Source organism: Furipterus horrens, unplaced genomic scaffold (assembly GCF_987537825.1).
Source record: "Furipterus horrens unplaced genomic scaffold, mFurHor1.1.pri manual_scaffold_4, whole genome shotgun sequence".
Lineage (NCBI taxonomy): Eukaryota > Metazoa > Chordata > Mammalia > Chiroptera > Furipteridae > Furipterus > Furipterus horrens.
The window spans coordinates 153,974,099-153,998,555 of NW_028327174.1; the positions used below are offsets into that span (position 1 = coordinate 153,974,099).

The 24,457-nt window shown below is 40.2% G+C and overlaps 1 protein-coding gene across 3 annotated transcripts in view; it reads right to left on the bottom strand.

Annotated features, from left to right (window-relative positions):
• DMRT1 (doublesex and mab-3 related transcription factor 1) overlaps positions 1 to 24,457 on the bottom strand; it is a 90,858-nt gene that overhangs the window by 18,028 nt on the left and 48,373 nt on the right. For all 3 annotated transcript variants that reach the window (XM_090275857.1, XM_090275856.1, XM_090275854.1), the window contains one exon: positions 20,784 to 20,928. In XM_090275857.1, coding sequence (XP_090131983.1) covers positions 20,784 to 20,928 — 145 coding nt within the window. The remainder of the gene's footprint in view (positions 1 to 20,783; positions 20,929 to 24,457) is intronic.

A 24,457-nucleotide genomic window follows, 5' to 3' on the forward strand; every position in this document is an offset into this window, starting at 1 on the left:
AAAGCAGACCGTCATGCACTAACATGAAAGACAGCTCAAAGACCAACTGTTGATTGAAAGGAGTATATTTGAGCAACAGTATGCTCACTATGTTAAAAGCCAAACAAGCCATGTATTTCTACAGCAACATGTATCTGCATGTGATTTCATAGCAAAACGTTTAAAATGATGTACAGTATATTTTTAGCTCTTGAGCCAAACTGTTAAAAAAAATAAATTAAGGGAAAAATAGGCCACAAAATGGTATGCACAGATTAAAACAGGTAAAAAAAAAACGAAACAAAAACCACACACACACAACCTTGTAAGTGAAAACAGAAACAGCAGTGTTCTCCTGTTCACTTAAGCAAAAATAAAGTTATTTTAACTGTATGTACAGAAACATGTTCTGAAAAAGCAGTTTTCCAAAGTTATTTTTAACTGTTCTCTTATAAATCTCTGACTTATAAAGTACTTTTTAGATGAATAAAGTACAAAAGTTAGCTGTATCACAAGTTTCATCTTTACGTAAGTATGAAATGACTGACTGTAAACTATTATGAAAGCATAATGTTTTAACTAAAGTCTACGAACCACTTAAAACTATTATGAATTTTTGGAAATGGTACTTTGCCAAAGATCTAACTTGCTGATAAAGTATGCACTGCATTTCATTATTACTGCCAACTTGTTATAATACAGCAGGTGTTTACCCAACAGAGAGGTCTACACAATTCCTTAGGTTAAGTTAGTCATTGGGTGATGTGTAGTTTGGGCTATTAAATTATCTTGTTAACTTAAAATAAATAATCTTGTTAATAAGTAGTCATACACCTCCCAAAGCAACTGACAACTGTAATAAAAATATTCTGTAATGTGTATGTTTAAAACATTATAAGACAGTAATATTTTATGACACATAACCTGTTATAAGTGTGATATTATAATAAGGATACAAATACAGTATTTCGAATAATCCCAAATTTAAAGCACTTCAAAAACCAAGATGCTTGAATCAAGTTTGGTTCCATATACACAAAAGAGGTGGTTATTTATAAAAGAGTGATTTGAAATTCGGGGGACAAGAAATTCTGTCCTCAAAACATGCCTGCCACCCAAAGAACAAAACATCTGAGATTTCATGACTGAAGATTCATTTCTTCAGAATAAACACTGATGCCCCTTAAAAATTCAAATAATCAGCAGACCTATGACATAAAATCAATCTTATTTTATCTTGTTATTTATAAATCTTTTTTTCTCAAAAGAGGAAGAAATAAAAGGGAAGTAGGCTACCAGAATTTAGGAGCAAGTTCTATTTTTGTAAGTGCTGCCCTTATTGTGTGCGGATGATAGAAGAGAAACGACAGAAGTCCAACCCTACTAATTCATCCTTCTGTTTCTTTCTTGGAATTGGTCCTGCCTGCACCACTTCCAACTGTACCCTTTCTAAGAATTTTGACAGGCACCAACTGAATCAGAAACATAAAATTAAGAAGATCAGGAAATTTTTCTAAAACCGATAAAAGTATAATTTATTAAGTAATACCATATGCTATATACAGTGCTAAGCCCTTTATATACATTACTTCACTTAATTCACACTAAAAACCTAACAAAATGCACTCTATCACTTCCAACCTACCAATGGAAAAACTAAGGTTCAGAGAGAAAAAGACACCTTCCCAAGTTCCTGTGGCACTAAGTGACAATGCAGGTCTGTGAGACACCAAACTCAATGGTCTGAACCATTATGCAATGGTGCCTCACCATCCTCTGCCCCAAATAAATCTCTAGAATGAAGTACTCCATTAATAAATTGGAATCTGCTGGCAAATTTTCAACACACTACTTTCAAATAACCCACCCGATATCCCTTCTCTTGGCTGATGATCCCACATAAAAAAGAAGTCCATTTGACAATGGACCATATATCCCACTATTCTGATGAGTTTCAGACTTTAATGAAAGAAAAATAATCCTCACTATCCAATAACCAGGTTAGGTGGCTATATGTTACTTTCATGGAAAAGGGAGCTGGGTAAATGCCTTGTCATGTATGAGTTCAAATGATATTCCTATAAGTAGACTGTACTAGGTGCCTCTAGAGCCAGAATTACATTCTCTTGTCAACCCCTCTGTGCAAGCTTCACCACCTCCCTGTGATGGCATCCTGCATCAGAAGTGGACCTGGGGTCACTTACTTCCTACCCCAGGCCTTCTCTGATGCCACAGATACTAGGTTTCTTCAAGTAGACACACACAACTCAGGAGTGAGGGGGCTTAACGCCTGAGCCAAAGGGGATGGGAACTCATGGATAAATGCTTCTCCTGCTTTATCCTCAGATGATTTTGAGACGCTTTCTAGGAGCTCCTCAGAAGGTTCCAGATCTAACTCCTGTTGCTGTCTGTGGTGACACCAATGACACAACTTTTATATGCTGCCGTTTCCTACTTGGAATTACTGTCCAATATACCATAGCACCTAAGTCCTTGTTGTCTTGAATTCTGCTTTTAAGCAGAATCCAAGCTAAGAAACAGACATCCTTTATACCTCACCAAGCAGCATAATATGAGGGGTTGGGGGAAAGTGAATTTTAAAGATAAACCTGAGCTTGAAATCCAGCTCTGCCATTTATTAGCCACATTCTTTGGGGAAGTAACTTCTTTAAGCCAGTTGGCTTTATTACTACAAGTACTCACTTTTTGTTGGTGGGAACTGAAAGAAAAATATAGAAATAAAGAACTTAAAAAGTCTTCTTAAGAACAACTTAAGTTATGTCATGCATGAACAAATAAACTCATATAATGGTGCTATGAAATGATCAATAAAACAAATCAACATTTGGAAAGTCTGACTATGAACAAAAGAAAATAAGTATCAAAATAAGTATCATATATAAAGAAAAAAGCACTAAACATGAGAAAGTGGATATAATTAGAGGTATAGTGTTTTCAAAAATTTAAAAGATCACTGTTATTTTTATCATTAAGTTTAAAAATAAAAGTAAAATAAATAGTTCTCTTCAAATAAAAACTGCCAAAATCAAGTGGAACAGAGCTCATTAAATAATTTCCATAAAATAAACAGATAAGTTAATCAAAGCTTACTCCCCATCTGCAAAAGGGTCCAGGCCTAGATGGTTTTATGGGCAATTTCATTCAAACACAAAGACGTGATTATTCCTGCACCATTTAAACCTCTCCAGAGAACAGAAGAGGAGGAATGACTTCAGTTTCATCCTATGAACTTATAACCATGATACAAAAATATGGCAAGATACACCAAAATAGGAAAGAAGGTCAAACTCCCTGTGGCTACCAATATGAAAGTCCTAAATAAATACAGGAAAACTGAATCTAGCAATGTATTTATTAAAAAGATAATGCCTCATGACCAAGTAAGATTTATTCCAGGAATACAAGGATAGTTTTACATTACCAAGTCCATTAATGTCATTTCACTACATTAAAACGATAAAAATCATATGGTCATTCCAATGGATGCAAAAAAGATACTTTGATATAAACATAATGTCCACTCTTGCCGGTATTAATGTATGTTGTTGTAACATACACCGCAGAGGAAAGGAACATAAAATGTATAATTATCTATATGAAAGAAATCATAAAACTTTACTATGAAATTTCTGGTTTAATTCTATTTCTATACTGTTTGATTTTCCTCCCCATGAGCTTACATTCTTTTTGTAAAAATAATGATAAAAATAGCCATGCATGAAGCACTGGACTACAAGTTACACACAGAATAATGCAGAGTCCTCTTCAGGCAGTTGTGGTCTGTATTAAGTGACAATAAAGAAATGATGAAGTTCAAGGAACAAATGAAGAGAAAGAATATATAAAAGAAAATAGGACTTTTTAGTATTTGCAGGAAAGTTTCACTATTTTAAAAGAGCAGGACCAGGGAAAATTAACCCTGTTATTTATAAGTAATTTTGAAAAACATCACAATAGCAGAGTTTCAGAGGCAGCTAATTAACCCTTTGAGTGCCATGCATAATTCAAAATTTGGATCAACATGAGAAAAAATTATATCAATATATAACCTGAAGTACAAAAAAAAAAGAGAACAAAACATAAAATACGAATTATTCCATTGTTATTTACATTTACAGGCATCGAAAAAAGAGTCGCTGGGAACAACGCTGGCACTTTTGGGAAAATTTGTCAGTGTCACTCACAGCGACATTGGCACTCAAAGGGGTTAAAGAAGAGGACTTGTGGATTGAGGGAAGTTGGGAGCATCAAGTAGGGAGCAAAGATTGTCCTCAGTACATGGTACAGCCTGAAAGTGCAGTTCCACAGGAACGGGCAGTTAAAAGAATGTCCTTAATGGCCTGGTGACTATTCCTGGGCAAAGAGTAGGCACCACAGTCACCTCAGAAAGGAAGAGGCTGAACTATCCAGGGCATAAGCAGGGGGAAGGTCAGGATCCAGCAGTCAGGTAAACGGCGAGGATTCTTAGGGAGAAGGATACATGAGGGATGGATGGGTGACTGGTACCCTGGAGGTAGCCCTAGAATGCTGTGCGGTGAGGCAACTCAACCAGTGGGGCGCAAGTAGGGGTGAGGGCAGGATAGAAGGTCACCTGGAGTTGATAACCCAGCACCTCCACCATTGCCTTAGACCTATAGAGTAATCTTAGATGGTTACGAGGCATTAAGAATGTACTTAATGCCACTAAATTCTACCCTTAAAAATTGTTAAATTGGCAAATTTTGTTATTTATATTTAGCATTATCAGAAAATGTGTAATAAAAATAAAAGATTATTAGTGTTTCACTGAGATATTAACATGGACTATATATAGCAAGCCCCGTGGAAAAGATAAATGGAAAAAAGGCAGTGGCCCAACCCCCTCCCCTACCTCAAAAAAAAGAAAAGAAAACCATGAGATAGTACTGAACATGAAAACAGACATTTCATAATAACAGAGCCATACAATCAAACTGCAGAATCTGTGTCCCAACCGTTAAGGGTCAAGCTGCTGGTCACTTGGATTTGCAAAAGGAATGAATGCAGCCATTTCGACAGTTTTCTCTCACCCACCAAGGTAAAGAAGTATCAGGTAGCACAAGCAATCCAAGGAGAGAAATACTGGTATGTGTTTCAAAATTTAGTTTCTTTGCTTAGAAATTTCCAGAGCAAGAAATCCTGCTCTCTTTTTAGAGCTCAGTGCATTACTGGCACATGTCAAGTAGGGGTTTGAGAAGACCCAGAGTTGTCTCCAGACTCGAAAATGAGTTTGGGATAATGCCATTTACTGCAGGGGGTGGGGTGGGGTGGGGGTGAGGCGTGGAGGGATACTTCCATATCAGTCCACAGAATTTCCTCTCTTGTTGAACAGCAGCTAAGTGCTATTTGCAAGATTTTTAAAAATGAGCAAATCATTTGCCTCTGTTTCCTGGAGACAAACATTTGGTTTGATAAGTAAACAAGTCATTTATATTCAGAAGACCAGTTGCATAGATATAAACAGTTCTGGTTTCCTCTAATGGTCTGAGGGGGTGTAATTTATTTCAGTCCACTTAGCGCTGTAACAACTGCTTTTCAAAACCCGACATTGATTCATGAAAATGAACATACGGACTGATTCCCTCTGCAGCATAAACCCCAACAGCCTCAGGCAAGTGCTGATGGAAATGTAGTACAAGGCACTGCAAGACTGGTAAGCGGAAGTGAGCAATTACTCCGGTATTTAACCCAATCTATTGCTCATCAGAAAAAGCGCTTAGCACAGGAGTCAGACCCGGAGGAGCTGACAAGGAGCACAGCCACTTAACTGCCCCCTCCAGCGATTACACTCTCAACCCAAGAGTGTGTCAAATTAAAACAACTACACATTGACTTTTCGCTTCTGTAAACATTAAGGGGTGATTGACAACTTCAGGCTGCAGCCAGCCAGGCAGCCATTATCATACCCCCTCTTTGCTTGTCTGCTCTCAGCTCAAGCAGTTTGATTCCTTAGCCATATTCCTATAGGATGTGAACGGATTTCAGGGCTTTCCACTGGGGCTCATCTAAGGAGGTTCTGCCATGTCTTACATATAAGCAGCTTCAAATGACCCTTAAAAATTCGGAATTTTAACATCAATATTGGTCACTTTCTATTAGAAAAATTTCCATTGGAAAAACAAAAAATCAGCCAGTCTTTTACATACACTTCTGTTCTCACAGCTCTACTGTGGTACTGATTTGGGAAAGATTCCCTTCCCTTGTTACTCCATTCTCCTTGATTTCAGAACGGTAAGGAGTGGAAAAAAAGATACAGTTGAGACGAGAGAGAGACGTGTGAACCAAAGTAAAAAATAACTGAGAAAATCTATTCACCACAGAGATCCAAGTGAATCATCAACTGGCAACGTGACAGGCTTGTGCTGAGGGTTCAGCATTCTATGCCCGATGTTCTCTGATAACCAGAGGAGAGGGCCACCTGCAAGCGTCAAACTTCGTAGCCTTTCTGTCACACTCTGCTGTCGGTGCCAAGATTACTCCATGAAAGAAGAACAATGTATTCAATAAATGGTTCTGGGGAAACCGTATATCTGTGTGCAAAAATGTGAAGTTGGACTCTTACCTTATGCCATTTTAAAAAGTTAACTCAAAGTGAAAACAAAAGTAACTCAAAATGGATCAAAGACCTGTATAAAGACCCAGCCTGGGCAAGTACTACCACTGTTGGACTGAGATCAACCAAGTTCTAGTGCATTCACTCCCTTCCATCTGCTATTAAAAAAAAAAAAAAAATAGTGCACCATAGTTACAGCCAAAGGTTGACTAACATTTATCGGCCTTTAATTAGTCCACCTGAAGCAATTCCCTCAAACAGACTAGCTTTTTGAATAAAAGCTTATGTTTAACTTTTAAAATGATGCTTTGGGAACTTACTGTATTGTCCCTGCTTTGTCTCAACTTTGAACCCTGTGATTCCCCTTCCTCTGCCTCTAAAAGTCCTTAACAAAATAGCCTCACCTACTTATCTGGATAGTGCTGTCCAACAGAACCGCCTGTGAGGACAGAAATGTTCTTTTTACACTCTGTCCAGGACAGTAGTCACTAGCCCCATGCGGCTACTACTGAGCACTAGAAATGGGGAGAGTGTGACAGAAAAACGATACATTTTTCATTTCAATTAATTTAAGTTCAAATAAGCGCATGGGACTAGTAGCTCCTGTACTAGATGGTGAAGCTCTAAGACAACAGGCTAAAGATAGTGTCAATAGTGGTGTGGCAATCTGAAGCTGGAAAGTGTCCCAGAGAGGCATGAAGCCAGGACAGAGAAGACCACCCAGCTCCACTCCCAGCCATGTCCCCATTCTTTCTATTCAGTGATTAACTTGCTGTAAAATGGCGCCAATGACTTTTGCTCTACCTACCTGTGGATTCATAGAAAGATATTTAGTCTTTGTCTCCAGTTTCTGGCACAAAGCTGCTAAAACCCTTAGAATTTCCTGAGTAATTAGCGTGACAGAAGCCTCTTTGGTTCTGATGAGGTGACTCTCAGTGGGCCCCTAGACAGCTTTAGGGCCAAGTGCCAAAAAGACCCTGCCTTAAATAGAAGCTTGGACCATCCAGCCCTACCACACCCCAACATCAAAAGCTAGAGATTGAGTTAATCACCAATGGCCAATGATTTAATCAATCACACCCCACATAATGAAGCCTCCAAAAAAACCCTTAATGACAGGGTTCTTATAAAGCTTCTGAGTTGGTGAACACATCAAGGTGCTGAGAGGGTGGTCTGTCGAGAGGGTGTGGAAGCTCTCCACCTCTCCCCACACCTTGCCCTAAGCCTCTCCTCCATCCCTCTATTCCTGAGTTACAGCCTTATAACCGACTAGTAATGGTAAGAAACGTGCTTTCCGAAGTTCTGTGAGTCACTCTAATTATCAACCTAAGAAGGGATCTAATTTGTAATGGACTAGGCAGAAATGTGGGTGGCCTGGGGACCCCACTGGTGGCTGGTGTCTGAAGTGGGGGCAGTCCTGTGAGACTAAGCCCTTAACCTATGTGGTCTGGGTGAACTTTGGAGAGTTTGTGTCAGAACTGAATTACACTGTAGAAAACCCAGTTCATGTCAGAATTGGATGGTGTCAGGAGGAAAAAACTTCTTACTACCTAGTTAGATTGCTGTTAGGATTAAATAAAATGGTATGTGTCTAACTGCTTCATGGAGTATTTTCCATATTTGACTGGATATGCAATGAACATCAGCTAGTTTATGAATGCTAACCATAAGGTAACTTTTGTGTTAGTTTATAACATCCGGAAGCAATGCATTGCTTTCTCATTCTTTTCCCTGTGTGGGAAAGCTCAAACTCCCCTCCGTATTTGCCAGGAAAATTGGCAAAGATTTTAATTTGCAAGTTAAATTGTTTAAGGCTACACGAAGCACTTCAAGGGTGAAGATGGCAAAAAAAATCAGAAATTCTTTTTCCAAATTCAGGGAAGGAAAAAGAAGAAACCAAATTTGGAGGGAGGGGATGGGAGAGGTAAGGAAGAACAACGATCTGGGAAAAACGTGTTCCAGGTGAGTGGGCTGTGCTCCAGTATGAAGCTCTCCATCTCCAAAAAACACCCCTGCTCTGGGGGCCTGGCCTACAGATGAGGGCCTGCCACAGGCTGGGCTCGGCGTGTCAGAGCTGGGGGTGAGTGAGTGATCAGCAAATGCCAAACGTTAGACCAGGAAGGATAACCCACTCATTCTGTACACACTGGCCCACCAAGCCTCAGCATCCTTCTCCTATTTCCCAAAAACTTCATCAAGAAGAGGAGACATGTAGAGATAGTAAGCCCTCAATGATGCTAATGGACTGAACTGTGTCCTCCAAAATTTACGTTGAAGCTTTAGCCTCCAATGTGACTGTATTTAGAGTCAGGGCATTTAAGGAGGTAAATGGGGTTAAATGAGGTCTTAAGAGTAGGGCCCTCATGTGATAGAGCTATTTTATAAGAAGAGAGATCAAAGCGATCTCCCCGCCACATAACACAAATGAAAGGCCAAAGGAGAGAGGCCTCACAAGAAAGCAACCTTGACGGCACCTTGATCTCAGAAATTTAACGTCCAGAACTGTGACAACATAAATTTTCCTTTTTAAGCTACCCAGCTTGTGCTATTTTCTTATGGCAGCCCTAGTAGAATAATATAAATAGTATTAGCATAAAATAGGAAAACTGCACAATATGGCTTGCTCAGTGTCTATACTACATTTCTCTCACTTCAGAGTAGGTTCTACTCATTAGACATTCACGTGTTGAGTTGAAAGAGCTTGAGATTAATAAAATGAGCTAAAAGACGTATTTCACCTTGAGAATTTTATGGTTTAATAGTTTTTTAGGTCCTGCAAGTTTTTAAACTAAAAATAAGGCACAATAAAAAGCACTGTTATATGCTACAACTTGAATGAACCTCAAAAAACTTTGCTGAGTGAAAGCCGCCAGTTACAAAGGACACATGTTATATGATTCAATTTATATGAAATGTCCAGAATAGGCAAATCCATAAAGACAAAAAGTCAAGTAGTAGTTTCCAGGGGCTGGGAGGGAAATATAAATGAAAAGTGATTTCAATGGGGATTCCTTCAGGGATGATGGGAATATTCTAGAATTAGGTAGGGGTGATGATCATACAACTTTGTCAATATACTGAAAATCACTGAACTGTATGCTTTAAAGGGGTGAATTTTATGGTATGTGAATTATATATCTATTAATAAAACTGTTGTGAACAAACCAACCCATCAATCAAGCCCATCCCACTTCTATAACCCTCTAAGTAACAAAGGTGAAGCATGCCTGGAAAGGGCTGAGTATTTGGAGCATCTATCCAAATCACACTTGGTTGTGATCCTGGTTTCTCCAACTTGAGAAGGAAACTCTCCCTTAGGCTTAAGGTTAAGACTTCAACCCAGTCTTGAATAAGAGCAGGACAGCTGGACACAGGGCTACTTCCTAGTACAGCCTCTAGAAGCGAGGGAGCAAGGCTGTCCTGTGTACAGGAAGGAAAGATGTGCATCCCCAAGATCTGCTGACATTTAGGGACCACTGCAGCATGCTTTCCAGGGCTGTGCTTCATCTCCTGGGCATAATGCTAGGTCCACAGACACATAACTGGTGCTCAGTGAATTTATTACTTATTTATTGACTGAGCCATCAGTACATATGCTGGGGGCGGGGGTTCAGGGAAGAGAGAGGAACTGGTCCCGTCAGATGCTTCAGGAGTCACTGTCGTGGCTGGCAAAGCTACCAGGCAGACAAATGAACCAAATGCATGAGAAGTACAACTTTCTACTTTGATTCTGAGTAGCAGTGGGTTCATTTTTATTTGCTGTTAGGTTAATGGAGCTAACCTATAAAACACGAAAAAAGAAATGTTGGGACCTATGAATTACCTAAACAAAGGAATAATCAATACATTTAATATGTTCAAGATAAATTTTAACCCAGAGACTTTTCACCGAGAAACCCATGAATGGTTTCAGCCCAAACCAGAAACTGTTCCAAGCATGATCAGCACTGCCTCTTGTGCTATTTTTATAGAAATATAAATGAAACTCTTAAAACTGCTGAATATGCTTAGCCGAAGGACTGCTTTCCTCCATCTACTGTTCCTCTTTGCCTTCTACCCCAGTGCCCTAAGACAGTGGTTTGAGGAGCACTTGGATGAAGCGTAAGGATGCCAGCTTTAACAAGTAAAAATATAGGATGCTATATTAAATTTCGGAAACAATAAATAATTTTTAGCACTGAGACAACATGCTTATATTAAAATAATTTTTGTGGTTTATCTAAACTTGAACCTTAACTGGCCATTCTGTGTTGAATCTTGGAACCCTAATGAAGGGGCTGCGCTGGGCTGACTTGTCGGCCCCCTCTCCCACAAGAGCCAACGGAGGGCCTCTGGCCCCTGTGCCACCCCCGGAGGCCAGCACCTCACACCCGCAGTCATTTCTTGTGCTGCTTCAGGAAGCTCAACGTGGCACCTCACTGCTCATTAATCTCAGGTGAGAAGACGCTGCAACCAGAAGCAGAGGGTAATGGTGGGAAACCTATCTAAAGTAGGGGGGAACCCCTCCCCCAGACTTGGTATAAACGGGGGAAGAGACCCTGGATTCAATGTAAAGGCCACAAAGTGGTTCTCCTAACAACACTGCTACAGTAAAAAGAGTATTTTAAAATATGTGTGTTAAAATGATCATGGGACTGTAGGACCTGCCGTTAGCTCCGAATCCTGTATTTTTACAGAGCTCATTTTTAATATTTTTAGGGTGAATGTAAATAAACCTGATCATACAATAAATTCAGTGTGCTTTTACTTTGCAGATTTAGGCTAAACACCATAAATCTCCTCTTGGAAGCAGCATCTTTCAAGATAACAGAGGCAGCACTAACTAAGATTTTGATATCCACTAAAAAAATGAATAATCAACAGACTTTGAGATTCCCCCCAAGTGATGTTTCCTATGGGGTTTCTTCTTTGCCTTCATATCAAAGAGATCAATCATTCTGATACTACAATAATCCCAGGAGAGAGGGATCCTTGGTTTTGTAAAGAAGAGTGGTAAATCAAAACCACTTCTATGATAAAATAACCATCTACTCTGGTTCCCCCAAAAGATTCCATTTATGCCAATTTCACTGAACAACAGTTGGAAAGTACCTAAAAGCTGGTCACCATCTTTTGCAGCAGAAGCCCAGCTGGAACCTGACCTCAGCATATATTGTATACCGTGTATATGTGCAAGATGGGAAGTATATGCCTATATATAAACATAAATACATATAAAGCTAACTTTCAGTGTTCAGAAAACAAAAGCTATCCCCATATAACAGCCAAATTCTGACATAACTCAATTTAGACACCTCATCTGGTGTGCACCGCACTCATTCCCAGTGTAAACCCCACCGCGCCGGGCAATGATATACTGTAATGTCACATCGCAATCTGGATTTACTATAAAGGGCCTCTGACGAGCTTCAGAGCAGTAAACATTGCAGCGAGGTGTATTTCACACTGAGCTGGTTTTTATGAAGAACACTTCACCGCCCAGGCACGGCACCTGGATGATGAATGGTGAAAGATGCATGACAAGCTTCATCATTGTTTGTAAATCTTAACTGTTCCTGCTCACTAACTCTGGAGGCAATTTTCAAAGACAGCGGCAGACAGAAGGACAGCACAGCTTTCCTGAAGGTTATTCAAGTTGTAGTTGACTCAAGCTGTGCCTCCAAGGAATCGAACAGAGAGAATAAACTCCCGCGTTACTCCACACCATGCCTGAAAAACGTCAATGAGGCCCAATGCATTCAAGTCGGTTTCCAAAGGAGAAACCCCGTGTGTGATGATATTGGTTTCCCTAACTGGAGTGGCTAATGTCGAATCCAAGTTAATGCCCATGAGGGCGTTGCATCTTCAGGGTTTTTAAATACAAGTGGTCACTGAGTAAGTAACAGAAACAGGCGAACCCGATGACGTGTGATGTGTCCACAACTGACAGAGCTCCCTGCACCGAGCAGGCAGGCAAGGGACTAAATGTCACACCTGAATCCCATCAAGACAAAATTAGCATTGAAAACGGGGGCAAGCAATGTTTCCTAATCCTTATGTTCAACCTGGTTATCTCAGGACATTTATGAGTCCCAGAAAGTGTCCTTTCCAGAGCTTCCACTCTCTGCATCCGACCGTAGACTACAATCTTAGCCCAAAGAAAACCCCCTGCAAAGGTGCCCTATATACTGAATTTACAATTTTTAGAGCCTAAGTTAAAGATGTAAAAGAAATCTCATAATAAGCCACTGACAGACTAAGTAGAGTATAAAATACTGTCTCTCTCAAAAATTATCTGGGAAAATCAACAGGCCTTTTTTTCACACTGATTTTAAAATAAAACCACAGAACAAAAAGAACTATAAAAGCAATTGATTGTATTTCTATGCACTTATAATTTTAAAGCTAATGACTAATTTAATAATGTCTATCTTAATCATATATTAATACTGTATTTCACGCCCACCTGTTATAAAAAGAAAATTCAAAAATAACCACAAAATTAAAAGTGCCTTCCCTGTGTTAATTAGGTCAAAAGAGGTTTTAAAGTTTATGTCATATTTAGCTTTGGGAATAGCAATGTAAATGCCACACCTGATATGCTTTTTGTTTTTGTTTTTTTTGTTGGTTTGGGGTTTTTTTGCTGGGACACCAACACGCTACAGCAAGGTACCCCCAGATGGGGGTATTGCGGCATGACGCGCATACCAAAGGAGCAGGTTCTGAAATTTTATCATTACAGCACAAGAAGTACTACTGCATCCATATTTTTAGTCTTAGCAGACAGTACATTTCCAAGTACACTCTCAACCCCAATCACAGCTATCATTTCCTTAAAAGTATTTCAAACGTGAGAACGCCAGACTCATCCAGGGAGGCCTCAAACAAGCTAAGATGTCACCGTGCTGTTTCTCCCCCTGCCAGGTGAAAATGAGGACCCCTTCTCCTCCCTACTTCGTAGGCACTGTCTCTATGCCTCAGTGTCCTCATCTGCAAAATGGGGATACTACTACTATTATGAGAAGTGAATGAGTTATCCCCATCAAGTGCACAGACAGTCATGCAGAGATCCTAAGAACTACATAAGTGTGAGAAAAGGGGAAAGAAGCGAAGGAAAGAGGAAACCACAGGAAGTGGTTCAGAGGGAGTTGGGTTCCTACATTGGCTCCTCTTACTACACACCAGCACCAACGCTCAGAGACGGCACAGTACTCAGCCTGCAACTCCACCCAATCTCTGTTAAGTGAGAATAGTGATAAAGCCCCTCTCGACCTCTCTTGCATAGCTACGTTATTAATCATAAACCAAGCATGTGTGAAGAATTAAGTCTTTAAAATGCAAGTTTTTCAAAGGGAAGATTCTACATGGTATAAATCCAGGGCATGCTTGTACCCCATGTGAGTCCATAGACAATTTGTTTCCTGGATTGCTTTACCAGGATGCCTAACTCCAGACATTCATTTAAGAAACAAGGAACCATGCCTGCAGCCCTCTGAGAACATGGCATGATGCTAAGCTAGGCACCTGGAGGAATACAAAGCTAAAAGACTAGGACCCCTGTCCTCTGGGTGTGAGAACACACCCTGGTAATTCCTGCTCAAATGCTGCGGTGAGTGAAGTCTGTCCTTGAGAGTGACATGGTTCAGGAAGGCCCCTGGGAAGTGCCTGCCATTTCTAGGCTGCTGGTGGCCTCGTCAAAAGCCAGAGTTTTACACAGAGGACATGTCAGGGGAACACTGGATCTCAATCTTTTCCAGTTTGCCTTGTAGGGTGTTCTTTTCATGAAGGAAGAAAAATACAAAAATCTATGTGATGTCATCAAAACAGCAGTTTACCTTCCTTCTATCCTATTCTTTACACACCCCTCTTCTCTGGTTATTTCCTTTTCTTTACTTAGGAAACATATCATGTGTGTGATATATTGGAAATAAGTCTTCAAAGCTGCCATTTCTAAATGTTTATTCTGTGCTTAAAATTATTATATGCTTCCTCTTCCTCACTCAGCAGGCCATGATGTCTAGCTAATTTCAAGAATCAGAATCCACATGTGGTTAAGTTTCAAACAGGCTACTTTTAGAGCTAAAAAATAAGCCCCCCTTAGTGACTGTAGTCACTTTCATGTGCACAGCCCACCGCCAGGCGCTGGTGGAAATAGAAAGATGTTAGACATGGTGACGGGTCTTCACGTGAGAATGAGGGAGTTGACCGCTTCTGCCACACTTTTATACAATTGCTTATATGATCTATATATAAAAATAAGTAAAGCTGTTGTTCTGTTTCAACCTTCCAGATGTGGGACTGAAGCTCTGAGAGATTAAGTGAGCATCTTAGGATCCCACCCAGGGCTGGGGTCCGAGCCAGTGCTCCGCTCCTGCGCTGGCTCCCGTTCCCCTGCACGCACTGGCCGCCACGGTCGGTGCATGTGAATGTCCCACTACCTAACTCTGTTCAAAGCTAAGCTGAAAATAAAAAGGTCACATAAGAAAAATAGGTTTACCAGCCGAGTGCTTTTTCTTTGGATTTAGCAAATAATAAATCCCTTCCTGAAGTGCCAGGTTTAAACTCAGCATTTTCTAAATGTTGCATAAAATACATTCAGCTTTCTTTAAAAAGCAAGGGGCAAAATAATCAGCATTCTTCTTATCAGCCCGTCATACAGTTCAGAGCAGAATACACATTACAAAAGCAGCCCTCAGATCCCTTGGCCTGCTCTCTTTCCTGTCTGAGCAAGACTCTTAAAACATTTCTAGAACATCTTTCTCCCTGACAAGAACTACCTGAAACATCAACACAACTCTGGCAGAAAGGAATGGTGAAAGTAAGAATAGTATCCTGCCACCTCTTGTTGCATTTATTTAGTTACAGAGTTTGTGTACATAAGAGACCCAATTTCATCCTTACAACACCTCTGTGGGTTTGACAGGGCCCATCTCGCCCTCCTTGAACAGGTGAGGAAACTGAGGCTCTCAAGAGGAGAGTCTGACACTCCCAAGACTACACAGCTGTGGGTCAGAGCTCCATTCAGATGCTGAACAACCCCACCCAGCCGCTCCTGGCAGAATGTCACATCACCTGACATAAAAGGTAACAGTGACATCCTGGATGGTTGAGTGAGGTGATCCAGCGTGCTTTCAACAGGCAGCACCACCTCTCTTCTCACCTACAGAACTGGGAGGTTTGGCTGCATGATCTTTTGCTAAAAATCAACCCTAATGAATAGAATTAAACATATTTATCCCACAGAGTGAATGCTTAACCATTTTGCTTTTAGTCATCTTAACTGTGGGGCAGGCAGCATGCGCCATCAGTGAAGTCAGGCACTTCTAGCTTCACTGGCCTACAGATTTGCTAATGCTGAGTGCATTCACAAGTCATATTTGGGAATACATCGGCCTCTGCAAGCTGCTTGGACATCACAGAAGGACCAAGAGGCTTTCAACTCAGAGAGGCTCTTCCACTGACCTGGGCCATTTGGCCTTTGGGTGAAATGTCTCTACACCTTGCCTCACACAGTTGTTAACAGCCTTTGTTTTAGATATTAATACATGAATAGCTCATGATCCATAATAAACACCTGAAATGTGTTTTTCTTTTTCTCCAGGTAAGAGCAGAGGTTGAATGTAAAAGAAGGCTGAGTTTGTACAGGAGCTAGCCACTTTATCTGAGCCAGAAAAGGCCAAAAACTAGAAGAAAAAGGGTGAACCATTTCTAACTCTGGAACTTTGCAAAAAATATACAGATAAAAAGATCAAAGTATGTGTATCTTTCCCATTTTAAATTGAAACCTTTTTACAGAGTTGGCCAGCCAAAATATACTCCAAGAATGTATACTGAACAATTCAACATGTAAGGAGAGATGCCTATTTAAGACATGAAATGCCACCCACCCCTAGATATGTGTCCATCTATAAACACAAAAGTATTACTGTGCAATCCATGCCTTTATCTCTAGTTGAGGAAGCATTCATTTCCACGATGCTCCTAGCACCCCTTCCTGTACAAATTCATCAAGATGGAAAGCAGATTAGCGGTTACCAGAGGCTGGGGAAGGGAGAATGGGGAGTGACTGCTTAAGGGATATGGGGTTCCCTTCTGGGGTGAACAAAATGCCCTGAAACTAACAGAGGTAATGACTGCCCAACATCATGAACATACTAAATGCCCTTGATTTTTATACTTTAAACTGATTACTCGTTAATTTCTGTGACAGGTGACTGTTACTTCAATTAAAAATTACTAGAAAAATCAAAGACAAAAATACAAGCCCCGATTTTTCACTAGATTCCAGATATAAAATTGCTGTCAAGCTGCTCAAGTTTTTGGTTAATTTTAATTCCCTCACTTATCTCCTTTTAGACCAGAAACAAAGCTATCCACAGACCCTTGTGAAGTCTGTGGCCCCCACTATGTGGACCACTGCCTTAGCTCCCATCCCGTCTTGGGACACTGCCATCGTCCCTAAGCGTGCCTCCACGCATACCCTGCACCAGCTAATTTTCCTTCTATCGGATTACTCCCATCAGCACACAAGCCCATCCCAATATTCCCCTTCCTTGAACTGACTTCTTCCTCCAGTCAGTGCTCCGTCTCACTGCCCGCCCTTACAGCAAGACCCCCTGCAGCACTGTCCGCACCCGCTGGCCGCAGGCACTCCTGAATGGCAGTCAGGCTTCTGTTCTCACTTCCCCTCCAAAGTGGCTCCTCACCAAGGTCATCAGTCACCTCTACCTTGCAGCAGCCAGTGGTCAATTCCAGTCCTCATATCACTTGACTTATCAGCACTGTTTGACTCTTTTCATTGAAATGCTTTCTGTAGCTGGCTTCCAAGACACTCTTTGCTCTTAGTTTTTCTCCTGTCTCATAGGCTGCTCTGCATTACTCACTCCTTTCCTGGTCCTCCTAATCTACCAGAGGTTGAAACACTGGAGGATGCCCGGGCTCAGTCCTTGGTCCTTCCTCTCCATCTACACACACTTCTCCAGGGGATCTCATCATATTGACTTCAAATAACATCTATGCACCGAACGATCGAGATCTTAGTTTAGTCTTCATACATACAATTCCCATTTGAAAATCCACGTGTATGACTCATGAACATCTCAAACTAAATATGTGCAAAACTGCACTCCTAACTCTCATGGACCTGTTTTCCCCATGATTTTGTTTACCTCAATAAATGGAAACTCCAAGTTTCTACTTGGTCCGGTTAAAAATCAGGGAGTGATCCTCCACTCTTTCCTTCACGGCTCATCCCAAATCTATCAGCAAATCTTATGGGTCCTATCTTCAAAATACATCTAAAATTCAACCGCTTGTCAGCATACCATTCGCCCTCCCTGACTAAGCCACTGTCGTGTTTTACAAAAATTACTGCATTAGCCTTTTAACTGGCCCCCTGCTTCTACATTGCATCACTGCAACCTATTCTGAAACAACAGCCAGAGGGCTGTTTAAAAACCACAAGGCAGACATGTCGCCTCTTTGCTGGAAACTCTCCAATGGCTTCCCGGAGCACTTGAAATAAAAGCCAAAATGCTTGCGATGGTTTACAAAATCCTACTTGACCGGCCCCTCCGTCTCTCTGATCTACCTCCTAACACTTTCCAGGATATGAGAAGGAGGACGACTCCTAGCCTTTTTACAAAGAAAAACAATGGACAGTAGCAACATGGCAAAAAGAAAACTTTTCCCATAATTCTTTTCCTCCCTGCATTCTATTTTCACGTTGGTATATTTAGCAAAACTAGAGGAAAGTCTTAACTTAAACTCATTCCTTCAGGTGGTAAAGAGCAGTTATAGTTGTCTTTAAAGACACTGAAAAAAATAGATTTAATGGACAAATTTATACTTAAATAAGACTTTAAAGGAAACATTAAACCTAATGAAAACACTGTTCTTCAAATTACTCATAACTCCCCATTTAGAATAATTGATATGTTATTTACAAGTCATTAATTTATTTATTAACCCAACCAATCAAAGGACCTCAGATCAAACTTAACAAAATTGATACATGTAACTGGTTAACAGCCAGCCTTTGTCACATTCCCACGAATAAATATACTGATGTCCCCATCCCCATTCAGGGTACCCTGCCACTAGCCTCAGCCTCATTAAGGGCCTTATTTGCCCCAAAGAGCTCCCCACTTGTGTCAATGCTGACGATAAAACTAAGGATCCAGAGCCCCCAGAGAGGACACCTGGGGTGTCCTTGTGGACGCCCAAACACGACTTTCTCTTTTCCCTTCCCACAAGCTCTGTAAAAATCTCATGCAATGTAGAACCCATGACACCATATATTTGGAAGTCATAAAGCCGTATTTCTTTTAAAAATTAGCTGAGATTTGGATTTTCTATTAATTCATACTCTCTTTTCTCCATGACAATTCCAAAATAGGTCTCACTGGGATTTCATTGCAATTCTTCCTAGCCAATTCCCTCATGTCTGACACCTGACCCTCCTCATTAGGTATTAGTGAGCTAGAGGGCTTCCGGAAGGTTACACCATGCTTTCAAAAACAGATCGCCAGAAAAGTTTTGAGAAAGTCTAGGTGTTATTCACGTGGTCTTTCCCTATGAACCCTGGTGTAGCCAGTCTTTTCTTTCTTGGACTGTAACCTCTTGCCTCTGAGTCTCTTCCTTTTCTGCCATAAATTCAAATGCCTACTGCTCCTCTCCAAATTCATTCCTCTCTGTTCTAATAAATTCCCTCCTATCTTTTTGTCTTACTGCCTTCCTTTGAATTTACACCTTTGTCTCAAGAATGCCAGTGCTTATAAAAACACTCCATTAATCCTGGAGAAAGAAGCTCACACAATTCCTTCCTGAAAACAGGTTTCATTGCTAATTTTCTGAAGGAATGTTTATTTAACGGCTTTATCCCTAAGTTGTTCCCTGGCTTCATCAGACTATTAGAATTCTGCCCTTTCAGGATTGTTTCCTTAAAGAACAAACTTAAAAATAACACCTAAATCGTTTGTTCATTCATTCATCACTCAACCAATAAATAACAAATACAAGGCATCATCGCAGATAAAAAGGTGTAAGATGTGTTCTCTATCCTTAAGGAGCTTACAATCCAGATAAATGTATATAATCAAAAGAAGTATAAAAGAAAGACCATGTGGGCATATATTATTCAGCATGAATATTTATAATAGTTGTGTTTGTCCACTCCAACAAAATGATTATTAATAAAAGTCAAAGTACAATCAACAGTGTGTACCTCAGTCTCTCTATAGTTCACAATGATCAGTTCCCTCAACCTATATATTCCATGTTAATGGAATCCTTTATTTTATTTTAGTATGATAAAGGAAGCATAACTTGCCCAGCCTTTTTAGACCTCATTGTTCTAAATTTGTAAATCAGAATATGATTCTCATTCTCATTCTTAAGCACTTGCTTTACCAAGAAACAAGTTCTCTATAGAAAGTCAAGTTATTGAAAAAACAGATTTATTTAGTCCAAGGTAAGTTCTAGTAGTAAGTTTCTCTACCAAGTCATTCACTGTTACCCAGATTTCTACTTATTGCCTCAATGTGTATGCTTCTCACTCTCTCAGATCAAAAGATGATGCTTAAATATAAAGAACTTAAAAACAGGTCATGGAAACACAGCAGCCATAAAAGACATCTATCACCACAGTGTAAATGTTGGGGAGAAGGTTAAAATTGAAGTTGAGCAATTGTGTATTTCAAAGTGCTTTGGTTCATAAAACAGTCATTTTTTACTTTAAAGCCATTTTATCAAAGTTATTTGCATTGCTACTACATAAACTCTGAGATCTATTGTGTTCAAAAATGTTTTATTATGTTATTTTATTTCTTCCCCCAAAAGATAAATATACCTTCAATTTTAAAATAGAAAAGTTTTGGGAAATGAGTATTCAATACATGGAAATTCACTTCACTAAAAATATCAGGACTTGGAATCACATTTAAAGTGCCTCTGTATTTCATATTGATCCTCCGGAAAACACATTTTTAGCTTCTGAGGAGTCTCTCATCTTATTCTTGTCACTCCAGGTACACAGAAAAGAGAAATGTAATATTAAGAATATAGCAAAGCAAAATCATCCACAACAAAATACTTTCAAGAGTACTGATGTAAGAGGCACAGAGCAATGAACTCAGCAGCTCCTAAAGGGCGAGCCCTCAGAGAGCCGGAGCCCAGCGCTAGACACCCTGTTCTCCTTCCACCCCAAGACCCCTCTGTGTAACCAGACACCTACCAGTCGCTCTGGCTTCCGCATAAGCAGAGCCATCCTCAAAAGTGAAGATCTGGGGCACACTCTGGCCCAGGTAGGAGGGAGGCGGGTAGTAAGAATGCATCCTGTACTGGGAAGTCATGGCATGGCGGTTGTCCGGGGGTTTCATCTGCTTAAGGAAAAAGAAAAAATATACTAAGAATAAAGATGCATTTGACAGTCATTTCAAAAATTGCCTCTAATTCTTTAAATTAAGGGAACAACCTATTAAGTTGGAAGTATACTCAACTATAAATTTGCCCTCCAGTATACCAACCCTGAAAATATTAGAACTATGCATTCTGAGGTAACTTTTCTTTCTTGGGGTCCCTGCTAAAGCACCCCTAAAATTCCATCTCGTCATATGATGCCCAATCAAAAAGTACTAAAGGGAACAGGGCAGCAAAAATGGGAGAGCGTGGTTTAGGGGCCGACACAATCTGCTGTGCCAATGACTGGCTTGTTTGACTGGCAGCCAATCACTGAACCTCTTCACATTTTCTCACATGCAAAACTGACATGTGTTAACTTACAGTGTTCATACAGAGAATATTTTTTAAGATACAACACGACAATAATGTGAAGGTAAGCTGTTGTCACGAGCACGATGCTGTGTTGGAGACTGTCACTCAGCATCCATCCCTGCCTCCCTGTGCCCCCAACCCCCAGACTTCTATGCTTTTCCCCATCACAAGGAACAGAAGTTTGATATCTGTTTTGCAGACTCTCTTTTCACCAAGATTCTGGAGGTGATGTGGATTCTGCTAACAGGACATGGAGTGACATGTTGAAGCCGGAAGGGAAGGCAGAAGGGACCACATGCTCTCCCTAGAGTAGCAGAGAGTAGCTGACACTTGGCATTCATGCATTTTTTCTGGCAATCGGACCTTGCCTTTGGGACCCTGGGACAGCTTCTATGCAAGTAGTTCATACAGCTTCTTGGCCTCTCATTCACAGCTAAGGAGATGGGACCTGCAGGGTTAGAAGAGCGCCACTTCCCCTTTCCTGGTTCTTCCTGGTCACGTCTGTGCACACCTAGAATTGCTGTTTCCTGCACACACCCTGGTGCAGACACTAAACATCAAATGCATGGTCCTATCTTCACAGCAAGAACATCTAGACTTCAGTTATTTATACTGCTTTAAAAATACTGAATTTAGATAGTATTGATTTTATCAAAAAAGTAGTCAATCTAGGGAATATTCAGGATAAACCAATTCCATTCAAGAATTTAGGAAGGATTTAGAAATCATGTTTTCCAATAAAATATCTAGAAAGCTACATAATAGATTTTTTTTTAAAGTATTAATTTGACAAAATTAAGTACTGGGCTTCCTCAAGATCTTCTATGGAAATCCAAATTTTGGATAATTCTGCAAATAATATAGGCTGAGGTGTACTTTGAATATTACAGCATTGTTTGGTGGAAAGGCCTAAGTCCTTGATTTTCCATGTGCTAATGTGAGTAGCTCAAAGAGTTCATTTTTGCCTCTTCCAACTGCTCCCCAGCACAAACGTATGCTTGATGAGTGGATTATTTCTTCATGCAGGAGCAAAGATGCCATTCCACGTTAATTATTACCTTTCAAGTAAGCCTACCTGACAAGTTCCTTTTATCTTCTCTAGTTTATTTTGCTGAAGCAGATAAAATAGTATCTCTTCAGTTCAATCATCCAATTTTCATTTTCTACCATCATATAAACCTTTACTAAGTAAGAGGGCACGTAAGCAATGCTTGGAAATGGTGAAAGGGGGAAACTCGCTGCTCTTAATACGTGAGCCCAAGTCAGGAGAGCCATTAAAGAGCCCGGAAGTCATCAGACAGAAGTGACAACTGACTGACGGTATTGCCTGCACTGACCCAGTTACCAGTTAGACCAGTGCTTCCCAGTGCTCTCTGGTGTGTGTAAAATAGCCTAAGAATCCTGTGAAAAAGAAGATTCTGATTCAGTCAGTCTGGGTTGGGGCTTCAGAGTAAAATCACTCCCAGGAGAGGCTAATGCTGTTGGCTCAGAAACTGCACTGTGCTCACAAGAGACTGGAATAAATTACCTGTGCTCTCATACTTGGTGCCATTTGGGGCCCATGACCCAAGAAGGCCCTTTTTGAAAATTTTGACCAACTGTTTATAACCATCAACTTTCCATTTGAACTAATAGAAGGTAGAAATGAAGTCATTCAAAATTTTCCATTAGTTTTCTTTTTATACATGAGATTCTCCAGAACTAAGGGGTGTTTTTTCCAGGGGTCTGCCACCCTTTAGAATTGCTGCAGTGGTAATAACCAACTCAAATGCACTTTGCATGAGAGAAACATTTCTGCCTCTACAGGCCTTTCTTCAAGTCGATTACACAGTCTAAGAAATGAACATTCATTAGAAGACAAGTGCCGACTGCTCATCACAAAGTGTCCTAATGTAAACAATGGTGCCTCCCTGTCTGGGTGCTAACTTGGTCACGTCTCCCTCTGGTGTGACAAGATCTTCAAGTCAGTTCTTCAAAAAAAAAAATGCTTTTCAATTTTCCTCAGGTGCAAGAAAGTTGACAGAATCTGAGCCTACAGACTCTGCAAAATGCTGGATTTTTCCCTTTTACTATCAGTTTTGTATAAAGCCTCTTTTCAAAATATTTTAAAAACCTTCACTATAAGTTTAGAGACAGGGTCAGCAAACTTTTTCAGTAAATGGCCAAATAGTAGATATGTTAGGTTTGCAAGCCACGGGGTCTTGGGTGTGGCTGTGTCACAATAAAACTTATAAAAATGTGCCCTGGTTCTCAACCTTCACTCCCACTTGAATAGGGGGAAGAGGAGACCCAGCGCTGAGGCCTGGGCCCATCCCTGGAGCATCTGACTTCTGATGCAGAGCATCAAAACTCTGCAGGTAATTCTAATTGAAACCAAGACGGAGAACCAATTAGCATTACTTATAACTGGTGTTACCTATGTATTTCCCACACCCCAAGTATGAAACCCCAACATCCCCAGTATTAACTAAAAAATGCAAAAAGTTAACACTGATAAACAGCCTGGCCAACTGCTGCCAATACCAATGTGTATATTATTTGAAGAGATTCAGATAAACTGGAGGTTTTTTCCCCTTTAACTAAAGCTTACTGCAAAATAAACACAATAACAAATCCACACATGTTTATTCACCACCCCTCCATAGCTTCTCTGCTTTTAGAAAGCATAAGATAACAAGGATTATTTGGAAATAGGAAGTGAGTTGTTCGAACTCAAACATTGTTTCCCCCAGTGAATCCCCAAGAACACTGAGCTATAAAAAACTTCCAGCAAAAGAAGAAAAAGATACAAAGGGTCAGACTCCATCAGAGGTTATCAAAATGTGACCTCAGCTACTTTCAACTGGAAGAATAATGTCCGAATTACCATCCATGTGACAACATGGACATTAGAAAGGAGTACGGTTCTATGTATTTCTAAGTGCATGTGTAAACCTATGAAACATGAAGTTAAAACTGAATTGTGATTCACCCAGAAAAAGTCACGGCCAAATGTGATTTAAAACTCTTAAGTCACTTCTTGTTACAAACCTAAAAAAAAAAAAAAAAAAAATCATAGTCCTGCTGCTGCTTTTGGGTTAGACAAAATGGGTAAGTAAGGAAAGCTTTGAAAGTTGTTGTTTTACTTTAAGCCAA